Source organism: Carassius carassius, chromosome 8 (genome assembly GCF_963082965.1).
Source record: "Carassius carassius chromosome 8, fCarCar2.1, whole genome shotgun sequence".
Lineage (NCBI taxonomy): Eukaryota > Metazoa > Chordata > Actinopteri > Cypriniformes > Cyprinidae > Carassius > Carassius carassius.
The window spans coordinates 34,820,745-34,843,244 of record NC_081762.1 but is presented as its reverse complement, the minus strand read 5'-3'; the positions used below and the strand labels follow the sequence as shown (position 1 = coordinate 34,843,244).

General features: G+C 45.2%; 2 protein-coding genes and 1 long non-coding RNA gene across 4 annotated transcripts in view; 1 reads left to right on the top strand and 2 right to left on the bottom strand.

Annotated features, from left to right (window-relative positions):
* The window catches only part of ube2m (ubiquitin conjugating enzyme E2 M), a 15,487-nt gene extending 10,079 nt beyond the window's left edge, over positions 1–5,408 (bottom strand). The window contains exon 1 of the mRNA XM_059555387.1: positions 5,014–5,408. Coding sequence (XP_059411370.1) covers positions 5,014–5,128 — 115 coding nt within the window. The 5' untranslated portion in view covers positions 5,129–5,408. The remainder of the gene's footprint in view (positions 1–5,013) is intronic.
* Positions 2,175–4,657, bottom strand: LOC132144820 (uncharacterized). Its single transcript, XR_009434415.1, has 3 exons — positions 4,571–4,657; positions 4,415–4,468; positions 2,175–2,206 (listed from the first exon to the last, which is right to left on the bottom strand). It is a non-coding gene; the product is annotated as an uncharacterized LOC132144820 (long non-coding RNA).
* Positions 5,409–5,683: 275 nt separating the features above from the next.
* zgc:158376 (uncharacterized protein LOC100101643 homolog) overlaps positions 5,684–22,500 on the top strand; it is a 35,956-nt gene continuing 19,139 nt past the window's right edge. Inside the window, exons 1-7 of one of the 2 annotated variants that reach the window (XM_059556948.1) lie at positions 5,684–6,196; positions 12,263–12,448; positions 14,183–14,326; positions 14,396–14,482; positions 15,734–15,916; positions 18,698–18,730; positions 18,828–19,903. In XM_059556948.1, the coding sequence (XP_059412931.1) occupies positions 12,278–12,448; positions 14,183–14,326; positions 14,396–14,482; positions 15,734–15,916; positions 18,698–18,730; positions 18,828–19,903 (1,694 nt within the window). In that variant the 5' untranslated portion in view covers positions 5,684–6,196; positions 12,263–12,277. Of the gene's footprint in view, positions 6,197–12,262; positions 12,449–14,182; positions 14,327–14,395; positions 14,483–15,733; positions 15,917–18,697; positions 18,731–18,824; positions 19,904–22,500 lie in introns of both variants that reach the window. The other variant, XM_059556947.1, reaches the window with a different exon arrangement.

Here is a 22,500-nt window from a genome sequence, read left to right as displayed (position 1 = left end):
TTTAGTGGATGGACATGATCGTGATAGAGAGGAAGTGTTAGCATGCATGTTTATATAAGAGTGAATCTGACAGTTATGCTGTGGTTGAAGTGAGTACTGCAGTTCAAATGGAGAATATCAAGCGTTGTTTCCGATGGATGCTGAGGATTTAATGCAGTGTTTTCCACCAACTGGCAACCCTGAGACACTATTGGGTGAAGTGTCAGTGGGCGGAGTCACCGACCACAACACAAACAGAGCTTCAGCACTCAACACACATTTCTCAGCAGAGTAATGATGCACTGTTGTTTTTCAGAAAACATGTGAACCTACAATGTCTCCTTGATATCTGCACGTGTGTTATGGTGGTTTTATGCTTTAGTACAGTCACAAATGTACTTACAGCACCTTTAAACAACATGAATTAATGACCATCTGGACCAACTGATCAATAATTCACATTCAGAATGCTAAATAAGTGCTACTTTGACTACAGTAGCGCTGCATGAGTCAAGAAACTATCTTTCCTGATAAAACTGTGTAAGTGTTTCATTAAAGGACAGTGGTGTGAGAGTCTTGCTCACTCATAGTGGCTGCACACCCTAAATACTGTCAAATGTGCAGTGCACATGGTTCATTAAATCACAGCCTTTGTGTTCTGACAGTCACACCATTATTAAATGTCCTGAATTAAGAAAGGACTCTGATTGAGGGAATTCAAGTCTTGACATCTGGCGACTGTAATGCTTGCTACTAATACAGAACTACAAATGCAATATTGCAAATAGCAACTAAAAATTTTACATCTTCAGGATTTTTCCTGAAAATTTTCCAACTAACTTTCTCAGTTGGCTGCACGGGCACATGTTTTATTATTTTTTTGCGCAACAACATGAGATTAATCAATGCATGTGTTATCATAGTTCATAGTTAGCTACTGGAAACAACAGTGGTTAACAAGCTGGGCTTTCACTTTCAAATTCACAATTTGTCACTTTTTACAAGACGAGATATGTTAAAATATGTGTGTGTGTGTGTGTGTGTGTGTGTGTGTTTGTGTATGTGTGTGTGTGTGTGTGGGTAAAGATCTCTAACACTAGATGTGTTCGGAGTCACGCCCGCACAAATGTGTTCGGAGTCACGCCCGGTGTGTCAGTCACATCTGTCAGGGCGTGACTCCGAACACATCTGTGCGGGCGGGACTCCGAACACATCTGTGCGGGCGTGACTCCGGACACATCTGTGCGGGCGGGACTACGAACACATCTGTGCGGGCGTGACTCCGAACACATCTACGCGGGCGTGACTCCGAACACATCTGTGCGGGCGTGACTCCGAACACATCTGTGCGGGCGTGACTCCGAACACATCTGTGCGGGCGTGACTCCGAACACATCTGTGCGGGCGTGACTCCGAACACATCTGTGCGGGCGTGACTCCGGACACATCTGTGCGGGCGTGCTACAGCACATCTGTGCGGGCGTGACTACGAACACATCTGTGCGGTGCGTGACTCCAAACACATCTGTCCAGGCGTGACTCCGAACACATCTGTGCGGGCGTGACTCCGGACACATCTGTCCGGGCGTGACTCCGGACACATCTGTGCGGGCGTGACTCCAAACACATCTGTCCAGGCGTGACTCCGAACACATCTGTGCGGGCGTGACTCCAAACACATCTGTCCAGGCGTGACTCCGAACACATCTGTGCGGGCGTGACTCCGGACACATCTGTCCGGGCGTGACTACGAACACATCTGTGCGGGCGTGACTCCGAACACATCTGTGCGGGCGTGACTCCGAACACATCTGTGCGGGAGTGACCACGAACACATCTGTGCGGGTGTGACCACGAACACATCTGTGCGGGTGTGACCACGAACACATCTGTGCGGACGTGACTATGGACACATCTGTGCGGGCGTGACTCCGAACACATCTGTGCGGGTGTGACCACGAACACATCTGTGCGGGCGTGACTCCGGACACATCTGTGCGGGTGTGACTCCGAACACATCTGTGCGGGCGTGACTCCGAACACATCTGTGCGGGCGTGACTCCGAACACATCTGTGCGGGCGTGACTACGGACACATCTGTGCGGGCGTGACTCCGGACACATCTGTGCGGGCGTGACTCCGGACACATCGGTGCGGGCGTGACTCCGAACACATCTGTCAGGGCGTGACTACGAACACATCTGTCCGGGCGTGACTCCGGACACATCTGTGCGGGCGTGACTCCGGACACATCTGTGCGGGCGTGACTCCGGACACATCGGTGCGGGTGTGACCACGAACACATCTGTGCGGACGTGACTATGGACACATCTGTGCGGGCGTGACTCCGAACACATCTGTGCGGGTGTGACCACAAACACATCTGTGCGGACGTGACTCCGGACACATCTGTCAGGGTGTGACTCCGAACACATCTGTGCGGGTGTGACTCCGAACACATCTGTGCGGGCGTGACTCCGAACACATCTGTGCGGGCGTGACTCCGAACACATCTGTGCGGGCGTGACTCCGAACACATCTGTCAGGGTGTGACTCCGAACACATCTGTGCGGGCGTGACTCCGGACACATCTGTGCGGGCGTGACTACGGACACATCTGTGCGGGCGTAACTCCGGACACATCTGTGCGGGCGTGACTCCGGACACATCGGTGCGGGAGTGACCACGAACACATCTGTGCGGGTGTGACCACGAACACATCTGTGCGGGTGTGACCACGAACACATCTGTGCGGGCGTGACTCCGGACACATCTGTGCGGGCGTGACTCCGGACACATCTGTGCGGGCGTGACTCCGGACACATCTGTCAGGGTGTGACTCCGAACACATCTGTGCGGGCGTGACTCCGGACACATCTGTGCGGGCGTGACTATGGACACATCTGTGCGGGCGTGACTCCGGACACATCTGTGCGGGCGTGACTCCGGACACATCTGTGCGGGCGTGACTCCGAACACATCTGTGCGGGCGTGACTCCGGACACATCTGTGCGGGCGTGACTATGGACACATCTGTGCGGGCGTGACTCCGGACACATCTGTGCGGGCGTGACTCCGGACACATCGGTGCGGGCGTGACTCCGAACACATCTGTCAGGGCGTGACTACGAACACATCTGTCAGGGCGTGACTACGGACACATCTGTGCGGGCGTGACTACGGACACATCTGTGCGGGCGTGACTACGGACACATCTGTGCGGGCGTGACTACGGACACATCTGTGCGGGCGTGACTCCGGACACATCTGTGCGGGAGTGACCACGGACACATCTGTGCGGGTGTGACCACGGACACATCTGTGCGGGTGTGACCACGGACACATCTGTGCGGGCGTGACCACGGACACATCTGTGCGGGCGTGACTCCGGACACATCTGTGCGGGCGTGACTCCGGACACATCTGTGCGGGCGTGACTCCGAACACATCTGTGCGGGCGTGACTCCGAACACATCTGTGCGGGCGCTACTCCGAACACATCTGTGCGGGCGTGACTCCGAACACATCTGTGCAGGCGTGACTCCGAACACATCTGTCAGGGCGTGACTCCGAACACATCTGTCAGGGCGTGACTCCGGACACATCTGTGCGGGCGTGACTCCGGACACATCTGTGCGGGCGTGACTATGGACACCTCTGTGCGGGCGTGACTCCGGACACATCTGTGCGGGCGTGACTCCGGACACATCGGTGCGGGCGTGACTCCGAACACATCTGTGCGGGCGTGACTCCGAACACATCTGTGCGGGCGCTACTCCGAACACATCTGTGCGGGCGTGACTCCGAACACATCTGTGCGGGCGTGACTCCGAACACATCTGTCAGGGTGTGACTCCGAACACATCTGTCAGGGCGTGACTCCGAACACATCTGTGCGGGCGTGACTACGAACACATCTGTGCGGGCGTGACTACGGACACATCTGTGCGGGAGTGACCACGGACACATCTGTGCGGGTGTGACCACGGACACATCTGTGCGGGTGTGACCACGGACACATCTGTGCGGGCGTGACCACGGACACATCTGTGCGGGCGTGACTCCGGACACATCTGTGCGGGCGTGACTCCGAACACATCTGTGCGGGCGTGACTCCGAACACATCTGTGCGGGCGCTACTCCGAACACATCTGTGCGGGCGTGACTCCGAACACATCTGTCAGGGCGTGACTCCGAACACATCTGTCAGGGCGTGACTCCGAACACATCTGTGCGGGCGTGACTCCGAACACATCTGTGCGGGCGTGACTACGAACACATCTGTGCGGGCGTGACTACGAACACATCTGTCAGGGCGTGACTCCGAACACATCTGTGCGGGCGTGACTACGAACACATCTGTGCGGGCGTGACTCCGAACACATCTGTGCGGGCGTGACTCCGAACACATCTGTGCGGGCGTGACTCCGAACACATCTGTCCGGGCGTGACTCCGAACACATCTGTCCGGGCGTGACTCCGAACACATCTGTGCGGGCGTGACTCCGAACACATCTGTGCGGGCGTGACTACGAACACATCTGTGCGGGCGTGACTACGAACACATCTGTGCGGGCGTGACTACGAACACATCTGTCCAGGCGTGACTCCGAACACATCTGTGCGGGCGTGACTCCGCACACAGATGGGTTGAGATCTGATAGTCTAGGCCTCAATGTTATGAGTGAGAATGAAGCTCGTTAGTTTGCTCTGACAGAAAACGAGCGTTTCTCCCGTGATGTGTGACTTTAGACAGGAGCTTCACTCCCTGCGACTGCTCTGAAGTCTCCAAACGTCGAGTATATAAAAACAATAAAACAGCGCAGACTAACTAAAGAGTGCGCTCAAATATGTTAGCTAGCTCGGCGGCTAATGCTAGTTTCGCTGTCCTACTTCATTCCTCATCGTTACGAGAACATGTCTGTAAACGGTGTGTCCTGAGAGCCCGAGCGAGCTGCACTGTGTGTGTGTGTGTGTGTGTGTGTGTGTGTGTGTGTGTGTGTGTGTGAGAGAGAGATGAATACAGGCTCGTACCCTTCTGTATCCGCAGCTGGGCCGCGCTCGCCTTCTTCCCGCCGGCTCCGGCTCGCGCTCCTCCCGCGGACTCCTCGTCCTTCTTCTGCTGCTTCAGCGAGAAAAGCTTGATCATCTTCGCTCTGTTCTGCACTAACACACGCCTGAGCCCGTCTGGCCGGATCCGACGGCACTGCTGTGTTTACAGAGACGGTGCGGATGAGGGATGTGTTTAACAGCAGCCGTGGAGGAGCAGCTGTGTGTGTGTGTGTTTGTGTGTTAGCTGCCAATGCTAGTCATCTGACTCCGCTCACACTTACTCAAAACTCTGCTTCCTTACCTTGCTTACTGTTGTTGTTATTATTATGATTATTATTGCTTTTGCTGCTGTCTGTGTTGATTTGAAAGCACGAGTGCTGTCAAACGATTAATCGCATCCAAAATAAAAGTTTTTGTTTACATAATATATGTGTGTGTTCTGTATATATTTATTATATAGTTTTTTTATTTTAAAAATATTTAAATATATACACACTTATAATCTTGTTTTAATATTATTTATAAATATATTTAATGTATAAAATATTTATTTAAAGTAAAAAAAAAATGGACCACATTTCCCATGATGCCTTTCGGCTGTGACGAGTAGACCGGGAGGAGCTTTGGTATTTATTTTATTTTTATTTTTTTACATTCCATATTTTGTATTTACCAGAAGTATATATGTATGTATGTGAGTGTTTGTCGGGGGCACGAGCGCAGTGTGCTGTGATGTGCTCGCGCTGATCTGCTCGCGCTGATCCACACTACAGCAGAGGCGCACAATAGAGAGAGCGAACAAAAGACACGTTTATCCGCGGATGCGCTTCTCTCTTCCAGTTCAGCCGAGTGTTTGGAATCACACGCTCCTGGAATATCGACCCTCTGGGTCACAGACGAGGGTTTTCCAGACGGGAAGAGTGATCTCGAGGAGAAACCGAGCAGAAGCTGGACTCCTCGTCCCTCGTGGATGTGATGATGATGAAGATGGTGGTGGTTTAAGAGAGTCGCTCGGGTGAACCTGAGAAAGGAGGCTGATAGGAGCAGGACAGTCGAGCGGAGAAACAAGGAAGCGATCTCTCTCCCCCTCTCTCTCTCTCTCTCTCTCTCGCAGGAAACATCAATCTAATGCTCGATCTAGGAGAATGCGTCTCCACGCGAGCAGGTGAGTGTCTGTGTGCTCAGCTCGTGTTCGGTCGTGTGTCTGATTGAGACAGAACCAGTCTTCCTGGATCAGTGTGAGTGAGGGAGTGAGGGAGGGAGTGAGTGCTAGCAGCGCCGCTGAGTGGACCTGCTAACCCATGCTAGCTCGGGCTCGGCTCGGCTCGGTCCCGGGGTTCTCGCCGTGTGTGTGGCTGTATGAGAGGTAAACGCCAGCCCAGGCTCCTCACGGACTGCTGTGGTCTGTGGTGGTTTCCGTGTAACGTTAGGCAGCAGTAGATCATGTGGAGCTGAGGGGCTAGCTAGCTGCTCGTGTTAGCTGTGCTCGCAGTGAAGTGTGCTGCTCGTGCTAAACCTCTCCAGCTTTAGTCCAGGTCCAGGTATGTCCTCTCTCGAACCCTCCCGTGTTTCCGGTGCTTCTCAGACCATCTTCCTGGGGTTCATGTTAGGCCCATATTTCACCTGACACTATATGATGCTGTAATTAAAGGAAATAACATGGTATCTAGCCAGAATTAGCACCAAAACACTGTAGATAGTAGAGTTTATGTTATAAAACCAACGCAATAATGACTTAAATAACAGCAATATGAAGAGCTATCACAGGGATGTCAGTGAAATGTTTGTCTGTGTCAGTGATAGTGAAAGTGTCATGTTCAGTGATTCTGACAGTTCTGTCCTGGCCTTTAGCAGACACGTCTCTCTCAAATCCATCAAAACCCTCACATATCTACCTGTCTGGGTAACTCATGGGAGCTCACTGTCATTATCTGTAAACATATTCACAATACTTCCACAATCATACCAAAAGTTCTTTCTATTGATCGCATTTATGTTGCTTTCTTCTTAAACCACTAAAAGAAATACTTCAGTGCAGCATGATCTGTTTTCATGGTGCGTGTGTGTGTGAACTGTCAGTGTTCATGTGATGGGTCTCACACACACTGAAGACCCTCAGATGAATCTCACAGCCCAGTTATTGACTGTACACAGCCAGAGGAGGATTTTGTTGTTGACTCCCGTTATCCAACACCACACAGAGCTATTAGTTCCTTACTGTAGCTGTCTTTGGCTCGCACACTTGTTAAAAGAATAATGGCTGGATTTCAATCGACTTATGGATGAAATTACTTTGTGGAGGATCAAATGACCAACACCTCAAATTATGATCCATGTCATTTTAAAATATATAGAGGTGTGTGATGTATGCGCTCTGATAATATGGTGATCGTTGTTTTAAGGATGTGTGAGCTGTTGTTATCAAGTGTGTCGTGTGATTAAAGGGATCGTTCACCAACAAAGAGCATTTACTCCCTGTCAGGACATCCTAGACCGGGTGACCCTGAAAGTCTCCTTGTGTTCTCACTGAATACTCCTGTTAAAGACAGAAAGCGCATAGTTTATTTTCTTTACTTTATAAAAGCACAACGTTTTGTTGATATTGTGAGTGCACGCAAATAAAAGACCCTTCGCAGTTCCGGATGATGTATTACTCTCACCTTTATGAGCTAAAATGACAGCGTAACCACTGAACAAAACTCAAGTGATCATGCTGGCGTCTCCATGTCCTGAAGCGTCTCCGGACAAACTATTGGATATAGCACACATTGTTATATGCTTGAACTGTTTTATATCTATAGATTTTATTTTAGGCGAGTCATGATGATTTCAGAAGGCTAAACTGATCAAACATAGGCTCACTGTCTGCCGCTGGCCATTGTTACTTTAAAAAAAAAAAATCTAAAACTTATATTTAACGAACAAAAAATGCTCCAAACGTTTTTCTAAATTAACTTAATAAAAAAAATTGAAACGAAATATAATCACTTTGCTATTACATACCAAACAGAGCTATTTTAATAGCTGAAACAGTAGTATAAGCTGTTTAGGGAGTGTTCATCTGCTCAGATCAGACACTAGAGCATCCTTCATTCAGACACAGTGAAGATCTGACCAGAATCAGTGCAGAGGAGTCAAGTCTGGAAGATTCTGCTGCTCGAGAGAGTCCAGCTGGTTTAGCCAAGGCCAGAGATCAAGAGCTGGTCATCTGAGGATCATGTGATGTTCAGTTTCCAGAGCTTAAAACACTTCATTTAGATTTTCTTTTTATTTTAATTTATCTTGAGATGTTAAGTAAAATTTTCAGCTCAATGAAACACTTTAAGCACCAACACTTTTTCAGTAAGTCACCTTTCTTGTAGAATTGTGCTTCAAATAAAGAACTTTATGTTGACCAAATTGTTAGTTAATTCAATTCAAGTTTTTTGATAAACGCTTATTTATTTGTATAGCTCTTTTTACAATACAAATCGTTACAAAGCAACTTTACAGAAAATTAAATTTCTATAATATTTAGTAATAGCTTATAAGTGGTGACTGTCAGTTTGTGCACGTATGACAGGATTTTTCAGAAAAATGAATACAAGACATAGTCAGCCAGACGATGAACGATTGTGTAAATCCTAGTTACAAAACATAGAAACAAATAGAGACATCATTAGCATAGCTGCTGATCCAACAGAGTAAAATTAATTAGTTTAACCCAAGCTAATGAATAAGAATGCACATTTGATCAGATACAACTACACTCACAATTTAAGAGATACATTATTCGAATGCTTGGCGAAAGAGATGCGTTTTTAATCTAGATTTAAACCGAGAGAGTGTGTCTGAACCCTGAACATTATCAGGAAGGCTATTCCAGAGTTTGGGAGCCAAATGTGAAAAAGCTCTACCTCCTTTAGTGGTCTTTGCTATCCTAGGAACTACCAAAAGTCCAGCGTTTTGTGACCTTAGGGAGCGTGATGGGTTGTAGCGTGGTAGAAGGCTAGTTAGGTACGCAGGAGCTAAACCATTTAGGGCCTTATAGGTAAGTAATGATAATTTGTAACTGATACGGAACTTAATAGGTAGCCAGTGCAGAGACTGTAAAATTGGGGTAATATGATCATATTTTCTTGACCTGGTAAGGACTCTAGCTGCTGCATTTTGGACGACCTGTAGCTTGTTTATTGACGAAGCAGGACAACCACCTAGAAGTGCATTACAATAGTCCAGTCTAGAGGTCATGAATGCATGAACTAGCTTTTCTGCATCAGAAACAGATAACATGTTTCGTAACTTGGCAATGTTTCTAAGATGGAAGAATGCAGTTTTTGTAACATGGGAAATATGATTTTCAACAGACAAGTTGCTGTCTAATATAAATTTTTGACTGTAGAGGAAGTAACAGTACATCCGTCTAGTTGCAACAAGATCATGTGTTCTTTTTTTTAGGTCCAATAATTAATATCTCTGTCTTATCCGAATTTAATTGGAGAAAATTATTTGTCATCCAATCTTTTACATTTTTAACACACTCTGTTAGCTTAGATAATTGGGAAGTTTCATCTGGTCTCGTTGAAATATATAGCTGAGTATCATCAGCATAACAGTGGAAGCTAATTCCGTATTTTCTAATAATATTACCAAGGGGCAACATGTATATTGAAAATAGAAGGGGACCTAGGACGGATCCTTGTGGCACTCCATATTTTACTGATGATAAATGAGATGACTCCCCATTTAAATAAACAAAATGGTAGCGATCAGACAGGTAGGATCTAAACTATCTTAGAGCCTGCCCTTGAATACCTGTGTAGATCTGTATTCTTCGTTAATAATTTAGGCTACAAGTCGTCTATATGGACAGTGATTTGAAGGGAAAAAAAAGTGAACTTGTAAAACTGTGGTGTTAAATGCAATGCAGTTGAAAATTTGGGTGCACCTAACTTTTGTGCTGGTGAACCTAAGAAAAAAAGTTAAGTGCACCAGTACAACCAGAGCAGAAAGTTAGTCTAGAGCCCTGGTCTAGATCCTATTTGTTCTTCAGTAGTGAAGTCAGTGAAGAAGATTTTTAGCTGAACCCGTGCTTCTTGGTGATTCATAAATTCAAGTCAACAGCTGCCCATTTTTGAAAATGAAAAAAGCATATCAGGAAACACATAATGAATCTCTGTTGCTCCTGATGATATATAGAGGTCTTATGAAGCAAAACAATCAGTCTGTGCAAGAAACTGAACATTATTTACAGCATTATTAGCTGTAATCCAGAGCCTCAGGGAAGTCTAATTATTTTCTTTGAGCTGGTTATTTCAGACAGTTTGATTCAATTAACTGGTTTAGTTCACATGATGATGAAACTTGCATGCAATTATATTATTAAAGGCACAATATGTACGATTTTCAGCCAAAAACATCTTTACCACTACAGCAGTGAATCTTAAATCTGGCTCGTGAGATCCACTTTCCTGCAGTTTAGTTCTAACCCTAATCAAACACACCTGAGCATGCTTATCAGTGTCTTCAGGATAATTCTAAAATCACAGCTAGGTGTGTTTGATTAGGGTTGGAGCTAAACTCTGCAGGAAAGTGGATCTCATGATCCAGATTTGAGGATCACTGCACTACAGTGTAGTATATTTCATGCAGTTTTATATTTGTTATCCCAAAAGTCTCCAAGGATTTGTAAATCCAGAGAAATTCCAGTTTTTTGTCTCCTATCGATGACATGATACATGCACTATCCTCAGTTTCTGCTTGTAGAACCTACAGGGACACAAGTGCTGCAGAACAGTTAAACTAAATCCATTACAGCTGTCACAAATAAAATGAAAATTAAAGCTCGTGTTCTGTCCAGGCTGGACTATTGGGCTCAAAATTAACTTTTGGTAGCATTGGTGCTCCCAAAGTCAAAAAGTTAGGAGCACCAGCAAAAAGTAAGGAGCATCACAACTACAAATAATATATTGACAGATTTTAACGCAGAGATTGGTTAATATTAGCTGTCAATCACTCAGTCATTGCTTTCCGCTAACTACCACGAGAAAAGAAAAGGGCTGAAGAAGAGAGAAAATCAAAGGAAGGAATGGTTTAGCTCTTCTTTGGCAAGGGTTAGGATGGTATATGTGGCGTTAAAGTTTACATTCAGCCAATTGCTCAGAACGGCTGGCAGCTAGGGGTGTGCGATATTGACAAAAAGATATCTCAATATTTTATGTGTCTCTGTCTCCGTGTGTGTGTGTGTGTGTGTGTATGTGTGTGTGTCTGTCTTCATATGTGTGTGTCTCTGTGTGTGTGTGTCTCTGTCTCTGTCTCCGTGTCTCTATCTCCGTGTGTGTGTGTGTCTCTGTCTCTGTGTCTCTGTCTCCATGTGTGTGTGTGTCTCTGTCTGTGTGTGTGTGTCTCTCTCTCCGTGTGTCTCTGTCTCCGTGTGTGTGTGTGTGTGTGTCTGTGTCTCTGTCTCCGTGTGTGTGTGTGTGTGTCTCTGTCTCCATGTGTGTGTGTGTCTCTGTCTCCGTGTGTGTGTGTGTCTCTGTCTCCGTGTGTGTGTGTGTCTCTGTCTCCGTGTGTGTGTGTGTGTCTCTGTCTGTGTGTGTCTCTGTCTCTGTGTGTCTGTGTCTCCGTGTGTGTGTGTCTCTGTCTCCGTGTGTGTGTGTCTCTGTCTCCGTGTGTGTGTGTGTCTCTGTCTCCATGTGTCTCTGTCTTCGTGTGTGTGTGTGTCTCTGTCTCCGTGTTTGTGTGTGTGTGTGTCTCTCTCTGTGTGTGTCTCTGTCTCCGTGTGTCTGTGTCTCCGTGTGTGTGTGTGTGTCTCTGTCTCCATGTGTGTGTGTCTCTGTCTCTGTGTGTGTGTGTCTCTGTCTCTGTGTGTGTGTGTCTCTGTCTCTGTGTGTGTGTGTGTCTCTGTCTCTGTGTGTGTGTGTCTCTGTCTCTGTGTGTGTGTCTCTGTCTCTGTGTGTGTGTGTCTCTGTCTCTGTGTGTGTGTGTGTCTCTGTCTCTGTGTGTGTGTGTGTCTCTGTCTCTGTGTGTGTGTGTCTCTGTCTCTGTGTGTGTGTCTCTGTCTCTGTGTGTGTGTCTCTGTCTCTGTGTGTGTGTCTCTGTCTCTGTGTGTGTGTCTCTGTCTCCGTGTGTGTGTGTGTCTCTGTCTCTGTGTGTGTGTCTCTGTCTCCGTGTGTGTCTCTGTGTCTCTGTCTCCATGTGTGTCTCTGTCTCTGTGTGTGTCTCTGTCTCTGTGTGTGTGTGTGCTCCTCAGCTGAATGCGGAGGGGATGTCTGGCAGTAAGGCTCTGGGGGGTGCGCGGCGGCGGAGGACACGGTGCCGGCGCTGTCAGGCCTGCATGCGGACCGAGTGTGGAGAGTGTCACTTCTGCAAGGACATGAAGAAGTTCGGCGGGCCGGGCCGGATGAAGCAGTCCTGTCTGCTCCGCCAGTGCACTGCGGTGAGTCCAGACCCTGCCCAAACCAGTCTCTTCTGCTCACCAAGACTGCTTACATTTCATCCAAAACAGGAATATTGTGAAATATTTTTACTATATCTGTTTTCTGTGTGAATCTCTGTTAAAGTGTAATGTATTTCTGTGATGCTCCGCTGTATTTTCAGCATCATTCCTCCAGTCTTCAGTGTCACATGATCTTCAGAAATCATGAAAATATGATGATTTACTGCTCAGAAAAATTTCTGATTATTATCAGTGTTGGACACAGTTGTGTAGAGTTTTTTCAGGTTTCTTTGATGGGTATAAAGCTCTGAAGAAGAGCATTTATCTGAAATAGAAATCTTTTATATGTGTCATGGCTTGTGATCAATTGAAAGCCGGACTGGTGCAGAGTTTAGCTTCACCTGCTCCAGCTCATCAAGTTCTTCAGGCTTCTGTGAAAGCTGGATGTTTGTGTGTTGGAGCAGGGCTTAACTCAACCGTTTGACACCCCTGATTTAAAGGAGCACTCCACGAATTAAACAGTTGAGTTTTACCCATGGCTCAAACTCCTTGAGTATAGCTCCTAGCCATATCAGCCTAGAAAATCACACCTTTGCATTTCTCGTTGCTCTTAGTACATGATGTAACTAAAATAGGAAAAACACAGAAACTCTTTCATCAGTTTTGAGCCAAATGCTAACGGTCTAATCTGATTCTATCTTAAGCTAAGCTAAAAGTGCTACGGTCAGACCCAGAGATCAGCTGAATGGATTAAAACAGTAAAACCCAACTGTTTAACTCTAGGGGAGATAGAAATAAGCCTATTCTCAAAACTATGGGAGTGTTCCTTTTAAGCATCATTGCTAAAAAGTAGTGTACATTTGTCATTTATTCCCTGCCCCCAGAAATGATACTCACTCCGAGCTTTTGAAGAGTGTGTAATGTTACAGAAGTCTTTTATTTGAGATAAATGCTGATCTTGAACTCTTCAACATTGATAATAATCAGAACTGTTTCTGAGCAGTAAATCAGAATGATTTCTGAAGATTATGTGACTCTAAAGACCGGAGTATAACAGAGCTGGGGATCTATGATATCAGTTATAGTTCATGACACTCCATCAAGATCCTCTTCACAAAAGAATATAACTTTGATAAAGTTTGAAACCTAAATAAAAGCACCAGATATTAAAAGCTAAACTTAGGCTATAAATGCACTAGACTTGATTAATAGGAATATTTTAATTAATGTGTCTCATTGTACTATTCAATAAAATTTAATTGCATTTAATCAATTAAATAACAAACAAGTTTTTGGGTATGGTAAGATTAAACTTATTCTAGATTTCAGCTTTGTCAGGGTAGGTACACAAAATGTAAATTTATCCTTGCTTCTAGGAAATCCTCATATGCCTTCTAACAGCTTCATGTGGCCGTAAACATTCAGCGTCGCTAAACTTTCACTTTCACCGTGATTAAGCTGGTTAAAATAGTGTTTACACTGAACAATGGTAACGGTTTCACAACGGTTTAACCGTGTAAAACATCCTGCGTGGGGTGTAACTGGTGTTTCATGTTGTAGAATAAAACATGAAAGTATCTTGAGCTTGTGTGAACTGCAGACCTTATTCTGGGGATTTAACCAAAGCCTCATTGAAGCGCTAGAACGAGGACGTGATGTCACAGTTCCCCGCTCTTTGTGGATGTGTTTGAGCCCCTGAGAGTGAAGTGAGTGTGTGTGTGTGTGTCTCCTCAGCCCGTGTTGCCGCACACAGCCGTGTGTTTGGCGTGTGGTGAAGCAGGGAAGGAGGACACGGTGGAGTCGGAGGAGGAGAAGTTCAGCCTGTCGCTCATGGAGTGCACCATCTGTAACGAGATCATCCACCCCAGCTGTCTGAAGGTTAGTAACACACACTGAGCTGAAGCATCTGAAGCACTGCTGCTAACACTGCTCACGCTCTCTCCTCAGATGGCCAGCTCTGAAGGCATCATCAATGATGAGATCCCAAACTGCTGGGAATGTCCAAAGTGCCACAAGGAGGGAAAGACCAGCAAGGTGAGTCTCTGCAGACCACCGTGTCTCCACATTCTGTGACCGGGATCATGGTCTCATGTTGGACAGGTTTTATTTTAATCGTAAGGTTTACTGTGCAGTAGGGCTGTCAGAACGGCTGGAAAACCCAATTAGAAGTTTGTACATAAATATGATCAATATTTGAATTCTGTTCAAATGTAAAAGGCCTAATTTCAGCTAGAGGGGAAAGAAGCGTTTGTCTTCTGTCCAGAAGAGCGCATCGAGCTAACTACTGATGACCGTTAGCACTGGACGATGTGGGCTAAACATCATGGGCCGATTTGTGATTGTGTGATTATAATTAATGGAGCTCTGTCTGCTTGGCGCTCATCCACTCAAGTTTAGTGGAGAATCCCAGAGCACTTCTGACAGAAAAACACTTCCAGATGGAGAATACAGCTGTGAAATGAGGAAGACCGCACATCTCAGACACATTAACAGCATGAGTAGCCTGTGTGTGTCAGAGTATGACTGCTGAGCCGCTTAAACTACTGCCCAACCAAACTATAAACTGTGTCGGACCACTTTATAAAGGCCTCCCACTATATTCTCTCTACCCTCAGATGTGCTTGTGTTAAACTACTGTTTATGGATATAAACGCTATAGCCTCATATCAAATAACTTGGAAAGAAAATATCGATATACCGTACAAACTCCATATACCGCCCAGCCCTAATGACCTGATGATTCAAAGTGAAATAAAATAACACTACAATCTTTGACAAAAGGGCATAATGTTTAAAATAATGTTTTTAAACAACTAGAAACAAAACAGCATCTTGAAAAACTGAACCAGTGAGACACGTTGGTGTAACGCTGATAGATGTCCCTCTAGTCAGTGTCGTAAAGATGTGTTCTGCATCGACGTGCTCTCTTTCTGCGCTGCATCTTATGTGTTCAGCTGGATAGACTAACAAAAGCATTGGTGTAGCCGATAAAGCTGTCTGACACACACCTAGCATTATAACACAATGTTTTAGGGCTCAAATGTGGATTTTTATTTTAAATTCAACACTTTTTTTTACAGCCCTACTGTGCAGAATTGCAAAAATGAGTTTTCATGGAAGCACTAGTAAGAATGTGTAATGTGTAACCGTATGCCATCTTTCCAGCAAAAGTGCCTTTAAACAAATATATGGAAGTGCATTATGGCTAAATGTAACATATTTACTGAAACGTGGGCTTCACTGTAATAATAGCAGTAGTAATGTAGGCGTCCGTGTGGCGTTTAGGATCCAGGAGATGGTTCAGGGAAGAGGCGCTTGGACAATGGGGAGGTGAGCCGCTGGAAGCTGACGGATGAGCCTCCTCCCAGTAAGAAGAAGAGCCTTCCTCTGGAGGACACGGCCCGGACGGACGGAGCCAAGCGCAGGAGGGACAGGGAGCTTCCTCAGGAGACCGCTGCCAAGAAGAAGGTGAGCTTGAGTCTTCAACAGCTCACCTGTTATCAGGGATGTGTGACGCTGCTCGGTTCAACAGGACTGTGACTGCTAGCCACTCATTCCTTTCATGCTTTACATTAGTTTTCTTTATATTCTTACAAAAATCCCTGCCATGTTAATGATACAGTTCAAATAACACTTGGTTACACTTTATTTAAAGATGACCTCATTACAGTGTAATTATACATTTAGGTACTGAGTAGGGATGTCCAGATCCGATCACGTGATCAGAAATCAGGCCCGATCGCGTGGTTTCAGACTCGATCGGAATCGGACATTACCTCCCGATCAGGACTCGGACATATATATATTCTCATTAATTTTTAACACATCTTTTGTTATGCGGTGGCATAGAGTTAGACCCTTTTGACTCCACACAGAAACAGCAACGCGTGCGGCATGACATCACTTTGTTTTCAAGAGCTGGTGTGAATAAATATAGATTCAAACTCAAAGGGACATGATAGTTTGCGCATGACCTGATATTTAATTCGGACCCAGAATACAGCGAGATGAACATCACAGAGCACTAAACTCTCATGCAGTGTGTGTTTCATTCATACTCGAAGCCGGAGCACGCTCTCGCGCTGATATCAGGATATTCCTAATATGGACAAAAGCGTCCAGCTATGCTGTGGTGTGCACAGGAAAACAGAAACTTATGCAAACACGAGGACGTTCATATACGATCACGACAATAAATTGTTCTTCAAGTCATCTCCAGCAGGTGATAAATAAAGTATATGAACAATGCAGTGCTGATTGACATTTATTACAGTATAGAAACTATTCTGCATTATTACAGTGTTTGTAGTATATAAACAAATCATTATTCTTTGTTATTGTCCAGCATTTATAGATTTCTAAGCCAATTAAAAGCTAGAAAGAGAAAAAATAAAGTTGCCTATACTACCAGTCAAAAGTTTTTGAACAGTAAGCTTGTTAAGGTTTTTTTTTTTCTTAAGAAGTCCCTTCTATTCACCAAGCCTGTATTTATTTGATCCAAAGTACAGCAAAACAGTAAGATTTTGAAATATTTTTACTAGCCTATTTAAAATAGCTGTTTTATATTTGAATATATTTCAAAATGTAATTTATTGAAGATCCTGGATCTGTTTTTTCGCTCTTCTTTATTCTTTTTTTATGTATTATAGAAGTATCGGATCGGGACTCGGTATCGGCAGATACTCAAAATCAAATGACTCGGACTCGGACTCGAGGACAAAAAAACCTGATCGGGACATCCCTAGTACTGAGTATTTAATTAACTACGTGTACTTACTCTATGATTAGGATTTGGGTTTGGTTTAGGATTACTTGCATGTAATTATGCATAATTAATTGTTATTATAATAGTAAGTACTTGTAATGTCTAACAAGGAAGCCTTAAACTAAAGTGTTACCTATTACTTCATAAATATTTGGAGTGGAAAACAAAACTGGGTAACACTTTAGAATAGGTAACACCAATTAGTTGCTTATTAGCATGCATATTACTAGATTATTAGCCATGTATTAATGCTAATTAAGAACATATTAATGCCTTATTCTACTTGGCCTTATTGTACATCCCTAATCTTACCCAATACCTACACCTAACAACTACCTTACTAACTATTAATAAGCAGCTAATTAAGAATTTATTGAGAGAAATGTCGTAGTTAATAGTTAACAAGTGTTACCTATTCTAAAGCGTTACCCAGAACGGTTATTTTGAGTTCAGCCTAACTGAGTTGCTATTGTCTGAGTCATCTCGCATTCATCTAAACTCATTTATAGAAATAAATATGTCTGCTTGAAAGAATGAAGAAAATGGTCAACAAGTTGCTATAATGAATGAATAATTAGCCTACATAACCATTGTTGTTGTTATTATTATTATTATTAAAAAGAAGACCATGTTCTTGTTCTTCATTACAGGTGGTTTTGTTTAATTTGAACATTAAGGCCTGTTGTGTGTCACAGCAGTTAAACCAGTGTCAAAGGCCTCTAGCATGAGTTTGGACATTTTAGAGACATGCTTAATAAGTGTTGTATTAAATTTTTAAATTGTGACTTTGCCATCTGTCATGAAGCGTGTTCGATGCAGTGATAACGAACAACAAACAATGATGTATGTGCTGACTAACATTTATTTCAGCAATTCAGTTTATCATAGGCTGTTGATTCAGTTGATTTGAAGATATATGTCCATATTGGTTAATGATGATTCAGTGAATGCTCGAGTTTAAAAATACATTGATCAAGGCAAACACATTTGAGACCGTCTCCTGGGGGTTTGTTAGACGAGCAGAGCATTCACTTTAAATAGATATCCCGTTGCTTCTAACCCGAACGATCATTTTACATGTTATTATAGTGAAATCACAAATCTCATGTGTACGTGATTTTGTCTGAGGTTGTCTCGATTTTAAATGTAATGCGGATCAACAGTTTGGAGAGCTGGTTGTGTAGTCTAGGCTATGTATGAGCCACTATTTCATATTAATCTCATTGTCTGACAACAGTAAAAGGAAAATATATCAGTGAAAACTGTTTTATTGTGAAATTGGCTGGATTAAAATTCAGCGCATTAGCAAAGAGAGCAGGAGAGAGACAAACATAAAGGGTTGACACTACGCAGAGTGCAAATGACGTAATGAATATGCCAACTAACGAATCTCATCATCGAGCAGACTTTAGCTACTTTCCATTGAAAGAAGCAGGCAAGACTACTGTATGAACACTGTGTGTTTTTCTGTTTGTCCCCAACAGATCAAAGGAGCCCGTGATAAACACCTGAAGAAGGTACACCTGATCTCTTTAGTCTTGAGTCTTGACATGAAATGCACGGTGGTCAGTTTTTCTCGCTAGAGTAACTCTCTTACTTTAATGTCTTCAGCAGAAAACCAAACCCAACTCGTCGGACTCCTCTGAAGCGAACGGGCCGAACTCTTCGTCGGGCGGCGGACACGGCTCCGGCTCCGGCTCAGTGCAGGCCTTGACGCCAAGCCAGGACCAGCGCTCGCATCACCGTGAGAAACTGGAGCGCTTCAAGCGCATGTGCCAGCTCCTGGAGCGAGTGCGTGACTCCAGCTCCTCATCCTCCTCCAGCTCAGAGACTGACTCTGAGTCGGACTCGGACTCTCCGTCCCCTGCGGGCGCCTCAGAGCCGTCCTCTCCGGCGTACGGCAGCGGCACGCGCGAGCGTGAGCGGAGCCGGCGTCTGGCCGAGCTGGGCTTCAGTGCCAGCGAGGAGTCCGAGGGCGAGAGCGTGGCGGCGCAGGAGCAGGAGGACGAGCAGCAGACGCAGCGCCGCAGGGGAGACACCAGCACGAGGCAGCGGAGGACGCTCGCCGAGGCTGAGCCGGACGATGATGAGGAAGGCTCGGGCGACCGCGCTCACAAAGCCCTGGCCCCGTCCTCACCACTCTCGGCTACGCAGCCGCCGAGCTATGGACACTTAGCGGGCCCCGAGGGCCTGTCCTCGTCCAAGCGCACTAACGGACAAGACGCACGCAACGGCCGCACGAGAGTGGGCGGCAGGGAGCTGCAGGAGAAGGAGAACTCCAACACCAGCAGCGTCTCCAATCACCGGCACGCCGCTGGGAAAGCCGTCCGCGGGAGCAGGGTCCGTGGAGCAGGCCGGCAGTGCCAGAGCGCACCCTGGAACAAGAGCACAGCGGCGGCCGGATCCGGCGCAGCCAATGGCGGCTCTCACCCGGGGAGCGTCTCGCTGGCACCGCCGCGCTCACAGCTGCTGAAGAGGAGCGCTGTGGCCGTGCCCTCTCCGCCGCGCCCGCTGCAGATGGAGCGACACCTGGTGCGCCCCCCGCCGGCCTGCCCTGAGCCCCACTGCCTGCCGCTGGACAGCGGAGCCTCACACGTGCTGCCCCGGGACGTCTGGCTCCGCGTCTTCCAGCACCTCAGCCAGCGCCAGCTATGCGTCTGCATGCGCGTGTGCCGCACCTGGAGCCGCTGGTGAGGGACCACACACACATCACTCACACACTTTAAAGGGGGCATCGGATGCTCGTGTTCCACAAGTTGATATGATTCTTTAGGGTCTTAATGAAAAGTCTATAACATAGTTTGGTTAAAGTTTCTCAATGTTAGTGTAAAACAACACCCTTTTATTCTGTCAAAAACAGCTCTTTTCACAGCAAGCCATTTAAGTGCATGTTTCTTTAAAAGCTAATGAGCTCTGCTGATCCCGCTCCTCTCTTCTGTGGGGTGACGAGTCGCGGGAGGGGCCTGGGTCAGGAATATGAGCTTGGCTGGGTCTGAGAAAATGATCATTATTATTGGAAACTGACTGGATTTTTATCTTTATAGGGTGGTTGTCTACACACACTGCCAACACACATTTCTGTGAAAACAACATGTAAAGTAATTTTTGCATCTGATGACCCCTTAAACAGTACAAACAAAACAAGTGCAAAGTAGTTTAGATTAATCAGCACTGATAGTTGTTAGCTGGCACTACTGGTTATCTGCAGAGATCCATGGGGATAGTCTTCGGGGTTGTGTCTGTTGCTGGAGCAACTGCGAAGGGTCTGCTGTCATAATACAGTGCGAGAGCGGCCTCTAGAGGCACAAATCACTTGTGCTGCACAGAGCGGGTTCAAACACATCCGACAGAAACTCCAGCCAAGCCACAGACGTCTGCATGCTGTTAAACGGCTCTCGCCACTTCTGCTTCAAGCTTTCTGCAAGTGCTTCCTTAAAATTGAAGCAGTTTTACTCAAGATGCCTTCAAAGTAGATAGAAAAAAATTATCATAACCATTGTCCATTATATATACATTTACATTACATTTAGTCATTTAGCAGATGCTTTTATCCAAAGCTACTTACAAATGAAGACAATGGAAACAAACTCAATAAAAGAGCAATGATACACAAGTGCTACAGCTAGTCTCAGTTAGCTTAACGCAGTACACGTACTAGCAATGTTTTTTAATAAAACAAATAAAGTAGAGTTGTTCCAATTCCGATACTAGTATCGGAAATATCACCGATACCACAACAAATTCTGGCATCAGCGAGTACATGAACCCATATACCGATCCGATTTTCTTAAACGACCTAGTTATGACCGCTAGCTTTGCCTAACCGCTGCACGGTTCTTCTTCGCTGCTCAGAATGCATTGAAAACACAGGAAGTTGTGCTGTGTTGCCACAAGCAACCCCTGTTTAGAGCAGCGAAGAAGAAATGAAAACGTGTTAGCAGCACTGATCTATATATGACTGGATCGCTCATCGCGTTCTAAACTGCCAACAGACAGTGAAGCTACTTCTATATTATAGATCAGTGGTTAGCAGTATGTCCACTGTTTAGCAGTATTCCAGACTGGACCAACCAGACAGTAAAACGGCGACTAGGGATGCCACAAGTACTGGCACTGCTGTCGCTGCTGAAAATTTAAAAATGTGATGATACCAGCGATATAAGCGTAGACTTATTTGTTGCAGTTTTTTATATAGTTATATTGTAAAACTAAAATACCTTTTTTAGTTTGCGGTGTTAGATTTTTGGCTGCATTTGAAGTTATTTTTTCGCTTATGAAAATAAATAATATTACTGTCAAATTCATGTCAGATAATAAAAATACTGTAATAAATACAGTAGTTCACCATGTATTTGTTCGTTTTATTAAGGGATAAGTCTGAAGCACACCATAAAATAATTCTAGCAATTAACACAGGGCTAGTAGTATATACAGCTGTATATACAGATACACACCCAGGTATCGGATCAGTACTCGGTATCGGCCGATACCCTGAGCCCAGGTATCGGAATCGGTATCGGGAAGAGAAAAAGGGTATCGGAACATCTCTAATAAAAAGAAAACTGATAGAATAGAAGAAGAATAGAAGGATTATATACTATGCTATATCGGTATCGATCGACCTCTAGTACATACTCGGGTAAAAATCATACATTGACCACATTAGATATAATGTGAAGCCATTATCTGAACCCAAGCTTACTCTACAGTCTGAAAATAGCATTTATTGACACTGGTTCCCTGTAATTCAACAAAACATGAAGTAAGCCCAGTGCTGCTGTCAGAAAGGTCTCAGGTTCTCCTGTGTGCTGCTGTGAGGATGTCTCGTGCCCATCACCAGCTCAAAGCAGCTCTTCTTCTGACACTTCTGCTTTATTATGATCATTAAAGGGTTAGTTCACCCAAATATCTAAATTATGTCATTAATAACTCACCCTCATGTTGTTCCAAACCCGTGAGACCTCCGTTTATCTTCTGAACACAGTTTAAGATATTTTAGATTTAGTCCGAGAGCTCTCAGTCCCTCCATTGAAGCTGTGTGTACGGTCTACTGTCCATGTCCAGAAAGGTAAGAAAAACATCATCAAAGTAGTCCATGTGACATCAGAGGGTCAGTTAGAATATTCTGAAGCATCAAAAATACATTTTGGTCCAAAAATAGCAAAAACTACGACTTTATTCAGCATTGTCTTTTCTTCCGTGTCTGTTGTGAGAGAGTTCAAAACAAAGCAGTTTGTGATATCCGGTTCGTGAACGAATCATTCAGTTCACCAAATCGAACTGAATC